The 13,434-nt window shown below is 60.6% G+C and overlaps 1 protein-coding gene across 9 annotated transcripts in view; it reads right to left on the bottom strand.

The window, feature by feature from the left end:
- The window catches only part of Adgrb2 (adhesion G protein-coupled receptor B2), a 35,396-nt gene that overhangs the window by 4,627 nt on the left and 17,335 nt on the right, over window positions 1-13,434 (bottom strand). For 2 of the 9 annotated variants that reach the window (XM_047515941.1, XM_047515934.1), the window contains exons 3-26: window positions 12,148-12,231; window positions 11,693-11,857; window positions 10,413-10,577; window positions 9,641-9,805; window positions 9,391-9,558; window positions 9,213-9,314; window positions 8,967-9,073; window positions 8,015-8,209; window positions 7,776-7,844; window positions 7,584-7,692; window positions 6,957-7,287; window positions 6,552-6,657; window positions 6,349-6,392; window positions 5,961-6,087; window positions 5,448-5,551; window positions 5,259-5,361; window positions 4,425-4,575; window positions 4,185-4,254; window positions 3,762-3,828; window positions 3,520-3,605; window positions 3,126-3,224; window positions 908-1,079; window positions 489-584; window positions 185-224 (exon numbers count right to left, since the gene is read on the bottom strand). In XM_047515941.1, coding sequence (XP_047371897.1) covers window positions 185-224; window positions 489-584; window positions 908-1,079; window positions 3,126-3,224; window positions 3,520-3,605; window positions 3,762-3,828; window positions 4,185-4,254; window positions 4,425-4,575; window positions 5,259-5,361; window positions 5,448-5,551; window positions 5,961-6,087; window positions 6,349-6,392; window positions 6,552-6,657; window positions 6,957-7,287; window positions 7,584-7,692; window positions 7,776-7,844; window positions 8,015-8,209; window positions 8,967-9,073; window positions 9,213-9,314; window positions 9,391-9,558; window positions 9,641-9,805; window positions 10,413-10,577; window positions 11,693-11,857; window positions 12,148-12,231 — 2,925 coding nt within the window. Of the gene's footprint in view, window positions 1-184; window positions 225-488; window positions 585-907; window positions 1,080-3,125; window positions 3,225-3,519; window positions 3,606-3,761; window positions 3,829-4,184; window positions 4,255-4,424; window positions 4,576-5,254; window positions 5,362-5,447; window positions 5,552-5,960; window positions 6,088-6,348; window positions 6,393-6,551; window positions 6,658-6,956; window positions 7,288-7,583; window positions 7,693-7,775; window positions 7,845-8,014; window positions 8,210-8,966; window positions 9,074-9,212; window positions 9,315-9,390; window positions 9,559-9,640; window positions 9,806-10,412; window positions 10,578-11,692; window positions 11,858-12,147; window positions 12,232-13,434 lie in introns of all 9 variants that reach the window. The other 7 variants (XM_047515958.1, XM_047515948.1, XM_047515986.1 and 4 more) reach the window with 5 other exon arrangements.

Raw genomic sequence — 13,434 nt, 5'->3', positions numbered from 1 at the left:
GGGAGGTGTTTACCCAAAGACATACAGCAGGTGGCAATCACAGACTTGAATCCAACTTGGGGCTGTCTGATGCCCAAGCTGGACTTTAGCAGCCAGGCCCCCACTGGGGCCTCCCAGGACAGGGAGTAGGGACCCATTAACGCCCATCCCTGGGACCATCTCAGCTCCACCCCAGCAGGCTCACCTGTTTGACAAGCCAGATCCACGTCCTTTTCAAAGTCTGACTATAGGCGGAGAGGGAGAGAGCAGGTGGGCAGAGAGAGGATCGGTGTATCAGGTGGGAGGGGCCTGGCCTGCTCGGTCCGCGTGCCAGAGGTGCTGCCCCCGCCGCCCCGCGTACTGCCCAACAGAGCCCCACGGGATGGATGGGAAACCAAAGGGTGACTGAGCCTGAATCAAACCCAGCCTCCGTCCCCTCCCTGTCGTGGACAGGGAAACCGAGTAGTTCAGGGCAGGATGAGCGAAGAGTGTCAGGTGGCCTCACTCACCAGGATCTGCAGCTGCCCGTTCTTACATGAGTCGGGGGAGTCTTCACTCTCATCAGCCCGACACACGCCCATCTGGCACTTCACCACATCCTGGACCTGGGGGCAGAGGGCACCTGCTGGGCCTGAAATTGCCGCAGGGCCCTGACAACCACCGGTCGTGCCTCCCGCCCCAGGCACCCAAGCAGGTGTGAAAGGGAAGATGGACATTCAGCCTCGGGGAAGGTGAGGCCACCGAGGCTGGGCCAGAGGGGGTGAAGGACCCCCAGTGGCCAGGAGGCCAAGGACACGGCTTCCCAGGCTAACAGCAGCCACACCAAGGGTTATCCTGGGGGGCTGCTCCCAATTCCCCTGGTCTGCACAGCAGGGAGAAGCCAGAGGCCTGGATGGTGGCCAGGCGGGCATGGGAGGGTCCAGCCTACCTCTCGGCGCAGGAAGCAGTGCACGGCAGTGATGACAAAGCCCTGTGCGGAGTTGAAGACAGCGAAGAGGGCCTGAAAGAGGACTGAGCGGCGGTCTGTCATGGCCAGGACAGCAGACATCCAGGTGAGTGCCAGGAGGGGCAGCACCACGCAAGAGCTCCAGAGCGAGGCCCTGAGGGGACAGTGGCAGAGTTCATCAGAGTGGCTCTACAGGGGACAGGGTGGTAGGAGCCTAGGCCTCCACTTGGCTTAGGAACCACAAGGGTCTCAAACTCCAGGCCCTCAATAGTTTCCCCAAGAAGAGAGGGTCTGAGGAGCTGGAGCCGGAGAGGCAGAACAGAGACAGAGAACTGCAGGCCAGAGCAGGGACGAGGAGAGATGGAGGGACAGACGCACAGACACAGTGGGACTGAGCCAGAGGCAATGTCAGGGGACAGAGACCAAGAAGGAAGGGGCAAAGGGACAGGGAGAAAGGCCAAAGCAGACAGACGCAGGCACAGGAAGTTTCAGAACCAACTTGCACAGAAGCACCTGGAGTGTTACAGGCCTGGCCACATCCCAACTCCACCTGAGTGGGCTGGGCAGAGGAGGAGGAGGAGAGGAAGAAAGACCAGAGCACGACAGTCACAGAGGGAGAGCACGAGACAGACGAGACACACCCAGACAGAAAGATCAACCAGGCAGAGCATCGGGAGGACACCGAGCACAAGTCCTTGGGGAGAACCGGGGAGGCAGAGGCTGTACTCCGGCTCCCCACAGAGGAGCTGCCAGGCTCCCAGTGGCTGCTCAGAGTCCTGGGCAAAAGGATCCCAGCTGGTGCTGGGGTAGCTGGGGTCAGGGCCAAACCTCCATATCCCCAGCCTCACTGCCTGGGGATGGCAGAGATAAAAGGCAGATGGCCCTGGCCTTCAGGTCTCCCCTCCACACCTGCCACAGCCCACTAGGGACAGAAGGACTGCCTTGCCCTACCAGGTGGGATGTCACACCCAGCCCGTGGTGACCCACAGCACACACCACGGGGAGTCATGACAGGGCAGAGTACGGCACCGTTCTGTAGAGATAGCCAGAAAGGCCAAGGCGGAGGAGAGATGGGCAGGAGGCCAAGACCTGTCCTAGGAAGAATGGTGCAGGGCTGTTCAGCCCAGCAGGGGGTGGGCACTGTGGTCTCTGTTGCCCCCGGAGGCGAAGCCAAGATCAAGAGAGTCTAATCACAGTAATAAGAGCTACCATTGATTAACCATCAATTCTCTGCCAGGCCCTAGACTGAACACTTTACATACATTATTTCAAATTGTGATCAAAACAACTCCAATAAACAAAACTGGGGGCTAGTACCCCAATTTACAGATGAGGAGACTGGAGTGCGCCCAGCTGGGCAGAGAGGAGAGCTGGGACACAAATCCAGCTTGGCCGGCTCTGAAGGCCAAGCTTTTAACTGCTGGTTCAGCAGACTTGGGTAGCGGCAGATGGCAGCCCAAGGAAGAGGGAGCACTCTGCTCCTCGGAGCTTTGCAGTGATGGTGCCAGCCACCTCCCGAGGCCCTGGAGGTCTGTAAGATACAGCTGGACCTCACTGGTCTGGGAGGCTCAGCTGGAGTTCCAGCCCTGGGTGGGAGGCTGGCCCCGAGGTCCTAGTGGATTCACTCTACTCCTACTTAGCCGGGATTTTAAGATTCTCAGTTGCTGGGGAGGGGGCGGGGGTCTTGGTGAAGTAATTGTTCACCTCCATGATTCTGTCTACGATTGATTGTGAGATTCAATGCCTCTGGAATTCTGAGTCTCAGATTCTATGACAGATGATAAGACTGTGATTCACTCATTCTAATTCTTAGCTTCTGATTGTCTTATTCTAAGATTCTATCATTCTAATTCGAAGGTTCTATAGCTCAAGAATTCTAAGGGCCCCAGACTCTGAGCCTCTGCAGGTTGGTGGCGTGAGGAGGAGGAGTCTACAGCTGGGCCCAGAGAGAACTGGGGGAGGGGCTAGGGTGGGAGGGAAGGGTGGGCAAATGAACCCAGCACCTTGCGGGAGGCACAGTCACTCCCCATCATCCTCTGCCACCTCATCCCAAGCCCTGGAGAGTGAGTGGCAGCTGGCGGGCAGGGCAAGCTCTCCAGGGCACTGGGCTGACAGTCCCTCCCTCCCCCCGACCATGGGCACTGCCCCCCCATTCCTTTGCCCCCACCCACCCCAACCACCCCCAGGGGGCACGACTAACATGGCGTTCCTGGCCGAGGCTGAGCTGAGCAGGGGGCTGGGGACCGCTCCACACGCTGAGCAGGGGAGGAGCAGGCTGGCCCAGGGGCACCGCTCCGACCTCAGGGGCGGCACAGACATGGGAGAAGGGGGAAACACATGGGAAGCCGGGAGATAGGGGCAAAATGAGCCCCGAGAGGGGTGGGGGGGGAGGGCAGACGAGAGAGAGAGAGCTGGGTTAGGGTGGGCGAGGGGCTGCAGCTGAGCACTCCGGGGCCCACCTTGCCTGCACCCATGATGCACCAAGGTTGGAGAGTCCCGGTTGGCACCCTGAAGCCCTGAACCTCCAAGAGTGCCCTCGGCCCTCCCTCCCTGCACATTTCCCAGGAAGGCCGTCACAGAGACCCTCCCCTTACCCGGCCCTCTGCTTCTTGGATTTGTCTGAGATGCCATCACGTGCCATGAGCTTGTTGAAGACGATGATTCCGATGAGCATGTTCACCTGGGGCCCGGTGGAGTGGAGCGGGGAAGACAGATCAGCAGTGCCCTCTGAGCAGGGAGGCCCCCGGGTGGGAGCCAGCGGGCAGGGAGGTGGCGGAGGTGACCGGATGGCCCTCTGGGGCTACATCCCACCCAGGACACCGAAAGGGACACATACCAGGACGATGACAGCTGCCGGACCAACAAAAGCATATAGCAAGCCACCCTCCAGGGACAGCCAGCAGCTGAGATGGGGGAAAAGAGAGCGTCAGACATTCTTAGTCTCCCTCCCCATCCTCACTGTCCCCGGTACCGCCCTAGACGGGGTGAGATGAGCTACTTCCCCTCCAACAACGGTCAAGAACATCAGGCCCAGCCCCTGGGGCTACTGTGGGAATGAACAAAGGCCAAGCCCTGAGCTGAGGGATCTGAGAGACCATGCACGTCCTGTCACAGGGGAATGGAAGCTCAGAGATGGGAAAGAACCTGCCCGAAGACCGATGACGAGCATGGGCCACAGTCACCTGAGAAGGCCTAATGCCCGTGCTACTCCCTAAAAGGCCCACCAACCCCCACCGCCTGCCACGGGAGGCCCACGTACTAGCTGGATGTACCGTATCCCTTGGTGCGGGTGAAGCCAACAGATACGGCCACCACCAGGGCAGGCAGACCTGGGGAGCGAGGGAGCAGGAGTGAGATGGTTGTGGGGGTTCTGGGCCCGACGTTCCTCCAGCCCCCAAACCCAGACCCCCCGACGCCCAGAGAGCTGGTCAGGGCTGAGCCTCTCGACTTCCCCTGCCCCCAGTGCCCACCAGCAGAGTCCAGCACTGGCCCTGCTCACCCCAGCCCAGGCAGAGGAAGCGCTTGCGAACGAGGCGGGTGCGCATCCGCCCAATGACAGCCAGGTAGGACTGCCAGGCCTCGGTAAGCACCCAGCAAAAGGAGGACAGAAAGAAGAAGTGCAGGAAGGCAGCAGTCATGGTACATACACCCTGCAGGGGGAGGGAACAGGAGGGAGTGGCCCTGAGCAGAAGCCAGGGCGGGAGGCGCCAGGCTCCCCACACTGTCTGCTGGGCGCCGCAGCGGCCAGCCGCCCACCTGAGCCCCGCCTCCCACAGAGCCCTGCCAGGCACCCCCGCCTTCCTGCACCCACACACAGCACGACACAGGCCTGGTGACATGCACACAGCACTCGACATCCGGGGAGGCGGGCGGGCAGGCCACCCCCACATAAACTGGGCTGGCAGGGTGGGGGACAGACAAGAGCACCTGCTACATCAAGGCCAAGTGGGTCCCATGCCTGGCCCTCACAGTGCAGAGAAGGCAGACAAGGCAGGGGGGACAGTCAGCACAGTTCATCCACAGGCAGGTGGCAAAGGAGGCCTCAGAGACATAAGGAGGCCCAGTGCCACCTACCCCCCACGTGCACCCACTCAGCTCACGCACACGTTCACCAATGCACATAAACACTCCTACTGAGGACATACCCCCCACACCCTCACGTCTGCTCACACACACTTCACACACACACCCTCACCCCAGCCCCAGCTGCAACGCACCCGTACCCACCTGACAGGCATCCACGGGAACACACAACATCCCTGCAGACGCGCTCCACCCCACCCGACCCCTGCCCAGCAGACAACCCCCTGCACCCCCTGGAGCTTGCACCTGCCTTGCTCAGCACCCGGGACTGGCCCACGAGGATCAGAATGTTGGAAGCCAGGATGGACAGACAGAAGTTCAGCAAGATGATGGAGCGTTCAGATTTGATGAACCTGACAGGGCACAGTGGGCAGAGGCAGAGATGCTGGCTGCCTGCCCGAGCGGGTGGCTGGCCGCCGCCCCACAACATTCAACCCACCTCCAGAAGGCAGCGTAGATGGCGAGCAGTGTGAGCAGGGCCATGCAGGACACCGCGCAGCCGATCACCAGGGGGACTGACGGGGCCCCCGCCAGCTCCAGGGTCTGTGAGAGATGAGTTGCTGGGAGAGGGCAGCGGCAGTGTACCAGGTCTTCCTATCTAGTGCAGACTGGCACAGCCACGAGCGGACGGGCTCTCACCATTGTTCTCACATGCACACAGAACAAACCCAGTCATACTTTAAGACACGTATTTACACTTGGTCACCCAGGTTCCTCCACACACAACCAGACACACACGTGCACACACACTGCCCACTGCCACACCCCCAGGCAGGCGCCATGGCTGTGAGCACCACCCCAGGGGCACAGGATTCTGGTGCAACCCCACAAGTGCACCTGTACGGAGGCACATCTAGCATCATCCAGGTGCCTGACAACACTGTCACAGAGAGCCCTGGGCAGCCCAGGGTCAATCTCCTCTGCCCAGCCCAGGCACTTCTCTCCCACTCACCAGGTCCTTGGGCGGCTGGGCCAGGACAGCAAAGGTGGATGGGTGCTGACACTGGCACCGGGTGTGGGCTGCCTGGGTCTCCAAGGTCTGGCAGCTCTCAGTGTCCCAGTCCCCTGAGCTGGCATCTCTTGGGTGGGGGAGAGGTGGCGTGAGCCCTGGGCCCAGCTCCACAGCCCTGCCCCCAGTGCTGGCCACGGCCCAGGGACAGGTGAAATCCAGGGCAAGACTACATCCATGAGGTGACAGCAGGGAGTCCCAGGGTATGCTCCTGACCCCTCAGACCAAAGATGGCACCAAGGAATCTTCTTGCCTTCCAGGCAGGAGACCCTTTCTGAAGAGGGGTTCTAGGGCTGCACCCTTCCTCACCCAGGGCTGCCACCCAACTCACACTTTGGAGTAGTCCCAGCTGGCGCAATGGGGGTCCGTGGTGCCCTGGAGAGCAGAAGACACTGTGCAGTCTAGGGTGGAGAGCTCCCCACCCCGAACATCCTGCCACCAACTGCCATCCACCCCGCTGGGCTCCGCCTTCCACCGGGACGGACCACCTCCCGTGAGACGGGCCTCCGGCCGCCCGCGATGAAGTGCACTCACATTGATGATGTAGGACAGCTCCACTGTGATGAGGGGCTCAGCTGGAGGGTGGGTGGGAGGCCGCACAGTCACTGTCATCACCCTGGAGGTGACAGCTAGCGGAGGCCTGGTGGACAGGCGCTGAGGTCAGCTCCTGCCAGCAGGTGTCCAGACCCAGTCAGAAACTCCAAAGCTGCTTTGGATGGGGGCCGGGGGTTACCAGGGGGCCAAGATCCAGGGAAAGGCCTGATGCTCAGTGGGCCCAGATTTGGGGTGAGGTCTAGAGCCAGGTCTCCCAAGCCCTGGATGCTAGCGCAGCCTCTGAGAGCTATGTGGACGTCTTCAAGAAACAACTGTGTCCAGAGCCAGGCAAGGGGTCCCGGAGAGTGCAGGACTACCGGTGGATCTCTGCTCAGGTGGACTCACCTGGGGGGTGGCAGGATGAGGCCAAGGGTGCGGTAGAGCACAGCACCGATCACAAAGTAGGAGGAGGACTCCTCAGGGTCTGCTGGGAGGAGGCGCTGGTGGGAGTGGCCTGGGCCTGGGGGCACTGTTCCTGGGCCCCTCCCCCTGCCTGGGCCGCCTGCTGCCCCAGGAGCAGCTGGCTTCCCTGGGGTGGAGAGGCTGAGCACCTCCTTGGGCAGGAAGAGGCGGTCCTCTGAGTGCCGCACCCAGTCCTTCATGCCCCGGCGGCCCCGCATGGGAAACGTGATGTCGCTGGACACAGCAGAGACAGGCTCTCGCTGAATGCTGATCACTGCAGGGGGACGAGGGTGGACAGACAGAGTGGACAGACCGAGGGGAAGAGACAGATGTTGGGGAGACATACACCAGGGAAGAAGGCAGATGCAGAAACCAAGGTTCATACAGAAAACACAGATGGAGAGAGGAAGAAAGGTGGAGGGAAAGAAACGAACATGGGATTAAATGGGGGCACGATGGGGCCCAGAAAGGAGAGAGGAAAAGGGAGAGTCCCTGGGAAACCCTCCCTCGGTCACAGCAGTCTGGGTTCTGCTACATCCAGCACCCCCTCCCCAGCCTGCCTCCTCGTACCCAGATTGTCCGTGACAATCAGAGAGCTTTGGAAGGCCTTGAGGGCATCGCCCACCAGGTGAATGAAGTCCTCCACAACACGGAGCAAGTGCACAGAGCCAGGGGACACCTGGAGACAGAGGAGCGTGCAAAGGCTGAGGTCTGAGGTGGGGACTGGTCATGAGAGGGGAAGCTGGGAGGCCAGGCCCTCACCTGCTGAGCATCATCCCACTTGTCCTTATTCTCCGCATCCACCATGAAGCTCACCACTTGGAAGAAGCGCTGGGGAAAGAACAATGAGGGTCAGGAATTCCAGTCCCAGGGAATGAGGGCTTCCCCAGTACAGCCACACCTGCTGTGCCCCAGCTGCCTCCGCCACAGGGGCTCAGACTCCCCCTTCTGTTTGGGACTTCCCCATCCCCAGCCCTTCCTCTAGAGGCACAGCGTGGTACCTGCACATCATCAGCTGAGGGCACATAGGTGGCCCTCTTGAAGGTGTCAGTGACATTCCTCAGAATGTCCACGGAGAAGAGCAGGTCCCCGCTATAGTAGGTGCGCCGGGCCAGTAGCTCCTGCAGGCTGCGCACCACCTGCGACATGCCCTCGCCTGCTAGCATGCGCTGCCCTTTGGCCAGGTGCTCCCGAAGCTGTAGGGGACACGTAAGCCCCTGTCACTGGAGCACTGGGAGCTGGGACCAGACGCTGGCCCATTCCACTGCCATCCACCCACTGGCTGCATCCAGGAGAAAGGGCACATGAGGTCAGAGAGAGGCTCAAAGGGGCTCCCAGTGGAGACAGAGTCCAAGGAAGAGACTCCGAGAGCAAGAACCCCTAAGACACTTTAAAAAGACAGAAGCAGAAACACCTGGAGAAAGAAGGTGCTCGGATGTACGTATAAAAGGTGACGAGCCAATATGCGGGGCACCTCCCACCCCGAAGGGTCACACACCTGAAGTGCAATGCACATGTGCTCTCCCCCACTCCCAAAAACACACACAGCCAACACGTGATACAGCCAGAAACACCACACACAGGCCACATTCACCGATGCCACCCTTAACCATGGCAGGCCCTGGGGTGGGCAATGGGGACACACAAAAAATTCAACTTCATCCCTGCCTTCAAGTCTAGTGGAGCACGGAGACACTCAGACGCGCATCCTCAGTACCTAACGGCTGAGAAGCTCAGGGCAGTGGGAGTGCAGGGAGGAGGACACCAGGGATAAGGGAGAGTCAGGCACTGAGGCATGAGTAGGAGTTTGCCAGACAAGGAGAGGCGTCGCCAGGCATTAGTGGGCGCAGTGAACTCCAAGGCCCGTGGGAATGACCGAGCCTCGAGCTCCCTCCACTCCCTTCCAGGTCTGGGACAGATGTTTGGCACCCCAACCCAGCTGGGCACACTCACTGACAGATACAGGTAGCGGTATTCATGAGAGATGCAGCGGGCAAAGCTGGGCAGTCCCCAGTATGCCACGCCCTGGGCACTGAGGAGACAGCGGCGGCTGGCAGACCCTGCAGGGGGACAAGACAGAGAGCTGAGGGGCCAAGTCTCACCCACTCCCTCAAGATGGAGACTCAGAGAGGCTGGGGCCCAGAAGTGGACGGCGAGAAGCGCAGGGGGAGGGTCTACAAGGAGAGCTGCCCCCCTTACCCGAGGCATTGGGGGGACACTTGTTGTAGATGATCTCGCCGGCTGCGGCCTTCTTCCATGTCATCAGCATCACATACTCATCCCTGCACATCTCGTGGAAGGCTGTGGGTACAGCAGGGGGCTCAGCCAGGCTCACAGGCGTGCCCCCAGAGCCCCAGGGCTATGCAGGCAGTGGTACCTGGACACTTCTTCTCACTGCAGGGCTTCACCTCCTCTCCAGTGCCCTCGCAGGGATAGCCCTGAGAGCCCGTGGCCTGGCACATGCGGAAGCGCCGCTGCCAGCCCGTGTCACACGTCTTGGAGCACAGGCTCCATGCGTTCCACGGCCCCCACTTGCCATCAGTGGCTGTGGGAAAGGGGGAGTGTGAAAATCTGAAGGTGCCCCAGGGACAGGGCTGTCCCCTGCCACCCTCATGCTGAGCACTCACCCGGACACTGAAGGTTGCTGCACTCTCGGGTGTCCGTGAGAGCACCCGTGCATGTAGCCCAGGCAGGGCCTGCCACGCTGCACTTCCGGCTACGCTGCTGGGTCCCATTGGCACAGGATGAAGAGCATGGGCCCCAGGGACCCCATTCTAGCCACTGGCCTTCCACTGCATGGGGAGACACAAGCAGGGGTGGCCGTTGAGCAGAACATGGGTGGACTGTGAGGACAGAGTACCACTGGGAAACTGCAGAGCCTGTCAGGCACTCAGACCTGTGCCAGGCCAGACCCACTGGAGCAGGGTGTGTGAAGGGGACAGGAGTGAGCAGGTGGTGCCTGGGCCTCATCCTGCCTGCCTGTCACCAGCTCCAGGAACACAGGACACCTCCCCACTCAGCATCAAAGTGGAGGTGTGAGGGCAGGGGCTGCAAGGGTGCCTTCTGATCTTTGCCCACACTTAAGCCCAGCTTAGAGTCTTCTCAATTCCGGCCGCCTGGGGCACCCAAGTGCTATTAACAACAAGGGCAGCCCAGGGCTTAGAGGAAGGGGTACTGGCAAGCAGCACCCTTTTGATAAGGTCACACTGTCAACCCCAAGTCAGGATGGGGGCTGGCCTCCACACTGGCAAGTATACTTCTCTGTCTTCTCATGCTTGGTCAATGTATGTGGGCCCCGCAAGCTCAGGGTGTGGGTCCTGACTGCCTCCCCTGGGCCTCCCAATCCACCCAACCCCCAGGCTGGCAGCACCTGCCTTGAAGCCCCTGGGTGCTACTGACCCGGGCAGGCGGCCATACTGCAGAGCTTAGTCTGCAGCTCGGGACCCTCGCAGGCCTTGCCGCCGTGCTGGGGGGGCACGCAGGTCCGCATCCGGCTCCGGGACCCCCGCCCGCAGCTGCGGGAGCACAGGCTCCAGGACCCCCACTCCTCCCACACGCCGTGCACTGCAAGGAAGCACGTGGCCGGTGGCTGGGCCGCACCTTGGCCCCGCCCACTGCCAGCGCCCATCCACCCACCAATCAGGAGCTCCGCAACTCGGCGGCCTCTCCTTATTGGCTCTGCCTTGGGTTTTGTTGCCAGGTAGGTCCCCAGGACTCTGCCCTTTGAGGGAACACAGGCTTCTGGTCCCAACTCACACAGGACAGGCCCTGTAGACACTTAGGGAGAACAGGGCCAACCCAAGAAGCAGAAGTTCAGGAAAACCCAGGAAGGGACCCAAAATCCACTCCATCCGGCCTCCCCACCCCCAGATCCAGAGCCTGACTCCAACATGGCAGGCCTGGGGCAACAGAAGTGCCCCTCCCAGCCCCAACCTCATGGACACACAAATAGACATGAACCTCTACAAGGACACCGACACAGAGCTCACACGCTGGACACAGCTTTGCCCCAGCCCTTTGCAAGCATCTGCCACATCCCACGTACCAGGACCCCTCCCCACATGAGTCCTACTCTAAGTTCACAGCCAGGCACCACTTCTCTCCATCTGGGAGCAAGGAGCAGGACTACCTGCTTCTGCCCCTCACAGTCACCACCTGTCCCAGGCAGGCACATGCATTTCCTCACCAACTACATGCTTAACTGAAGAAGGCATAAGGGTCTACGAAGCCTTCCTGGGGAGTGGGATGCAAAGCCCAGAGAAGGAAGGGGCCAATCCAGGAGGATTCATTTTAAAATAAAAGTAGCAGTCATCTTAGCTTCTGCAGGACGGGCCGAATAAGCAAATGCAGGGAGGTGGGAAAGTATAAGAGGTGCTGGTGAGGCCAGGACTGGGGACACAGGGCAATGCAGGTGAGGATGAGCCTTGCCTACCAGGATGCAGGCGTCAGGGGAGGGAGGTACCCAGAACCGAGCCGGCGGTGTGGTCAGATTCTGCTGTGTCCCCAGTGCCCTGCACTGAACTGGCATAGTGTGTGGGGCTAAGGCATGGTGCGGGGACAGGCAAGTTAGTTGAATGGAATGAGGGGGCAATCAAGCATTTTTGGAAGATTCGTGTGCCCGAGTCCCAGGCAGGACCTAACCCTGCAGGCAGATGGGGTGGGGAGGGGAATGGGCCTACCTGGGCAGGTGGCTGAATTGTTGCAGGGCCGGGTCTCCCGCAGGGGCCCGCTGCACAGGGTCCCATAGGGGGAGGACACGCAGGAGCGGGTCCGCACCTGCAGACCCTGCCCACACGTCAGGGAACACACGCTCCACGGGGACCACTCCTCAGCCGCTGGGTCGCCTACGAGAGAGGGACAGCGTCGGCGGCAGGGGGTACCTCCCAGGCACTTAGTTTCATGGGGCTGAGGGACTACCAGCAAGATGGGGGCAGGCATCAGAGGGACTTTCCTACCCTGACCCCAAGTGGCAGGCTCTTTGGAAGGCAACCCAGCCCTGCCCATAGGCCTCACACGGCAGAGACGCGACTGAGCTCCAGGACATAGACAGACGGGCACACGCCAAGCACACATGCCACCAGACGCCACACAGTCGGGCCCCCGCCACAGAGCAAGGGAGGCGGGCCCGAGTTACCTGTCTGCGCCATGTATAGCCCAGGCTCATCTGCAGACCTTGGCCACTGGGTTTTCACCTTCGGTTCCTCTTCCGGCTCCTCACCTGGAACACGGAGGCAGTGGCAGGGGTTCAGCAGAAGCCAGCTTGGTCCTGCCACAGTGGCACAGAGAGGGCAGCCTTGCTGGTCCTCAGCCTGAGGGCCTGGAGCCAATGGCAGGCAATGCAGAGAGAGCATCACATCCTGCCCCCTGGCCACCACCATTTTACAGATAAGGAAACTGAAGCTCAGGAGGCCACACAAGACTCACCCAGGGCCTCACAACCATCTTTTCCACCTCTCACCTCAGCCAGACAGGGCAAGTGGAGGGGAGAGGTTGCCCAAATTAAGGAGGTGTCAAGTCCTGCCCACACCTATCCCCTTTAATCCTCTTGGTGGGACAAGGGTCTGCTGAGAGACACGGAATTTGAGAACCACAGAGAGGAAGTGACTTGTCAAAAAGCTCAGAGCCCTCTGAGCCAGAAGCTCGGGCATTCTCCCTTCATGGGTTGGCTCGAAGGGGCTCATAAACAGCCAACTCTCCCCCCACACCTGTGACTCATGCTGGGCCCAGGACCCAGTCTCTCCGAGAGCAGTAATGGACCATGACCTGAGGCACAGGTAAGAATGCCACTCCTGAGGCCCAAGGGGCCTGGGGCAGGGGCTTACACCCAGCAGATGCTCCCCCCGCTGCCCTCGCAGCCAGGAGAGCAGCAGGTGCTCCTGGAGGCTGCTCTGCCTTGGCCCAGCTCCAGGTGGCCTGGATTTGTGTATCTGGTCTAGGCCTTGGTGGCAACACCAAGTCCTCCCACCTGCTGACAGGGCCTCCCCTTCTGCTAAAGTTTAGATGTAGAATGTCCCCCAAAGGCCTGCGTGTTAGAAGTTCAGTACTTGGCTTGGTACCGTGGGACTTTAAGAGGCAGGGCACAGTGGGAAGCTTCCACTCATTGGGGGTGCGCCCTGGAAGGGGATGATGGGACTCCTGCTCCTGCCTCTTCCTTTCTTTTCCCTTCCTGGACGTGAGGCACATGGGCTTCCTCCACCACACATTCCCACCAGGATGTGCTCTGTCCTGAAACCTCCAAAACTGTGAGCCAAAATAAGCTTTCCCTCTTACAATGATCATCTCGGGTTACAGTAATCGAAGGCTGTGTTGTCATGTCATGGCCTCAGACTAGGAAGTGAAGGTGAGGGACAGACAGGAATGCAGCGGGGGAAGGGTCCAGCCCAACAGACTGCTGGGCAGGTAGGATTAGAACAGCATTTGG

This window comes from Sciurus carolinensis, chromosome 1, assembly GCF_902686445.1.
Source record: "Sciurus carolinensis chromosome 1, mSciCar1.2, whole genome shotgun sequence".
Lineage (NCBI taxonomy): Eukaryota > Metazoa > Chordata > Mammalia > Rodentia > Sciuridae > Sciurus > Sciurus carolinensis.
The sequence above is the reverse complement of the archived record's forward strand: the minus strand, read 5'-3'. Positions and strand labels throughout refer to the sequence as shown.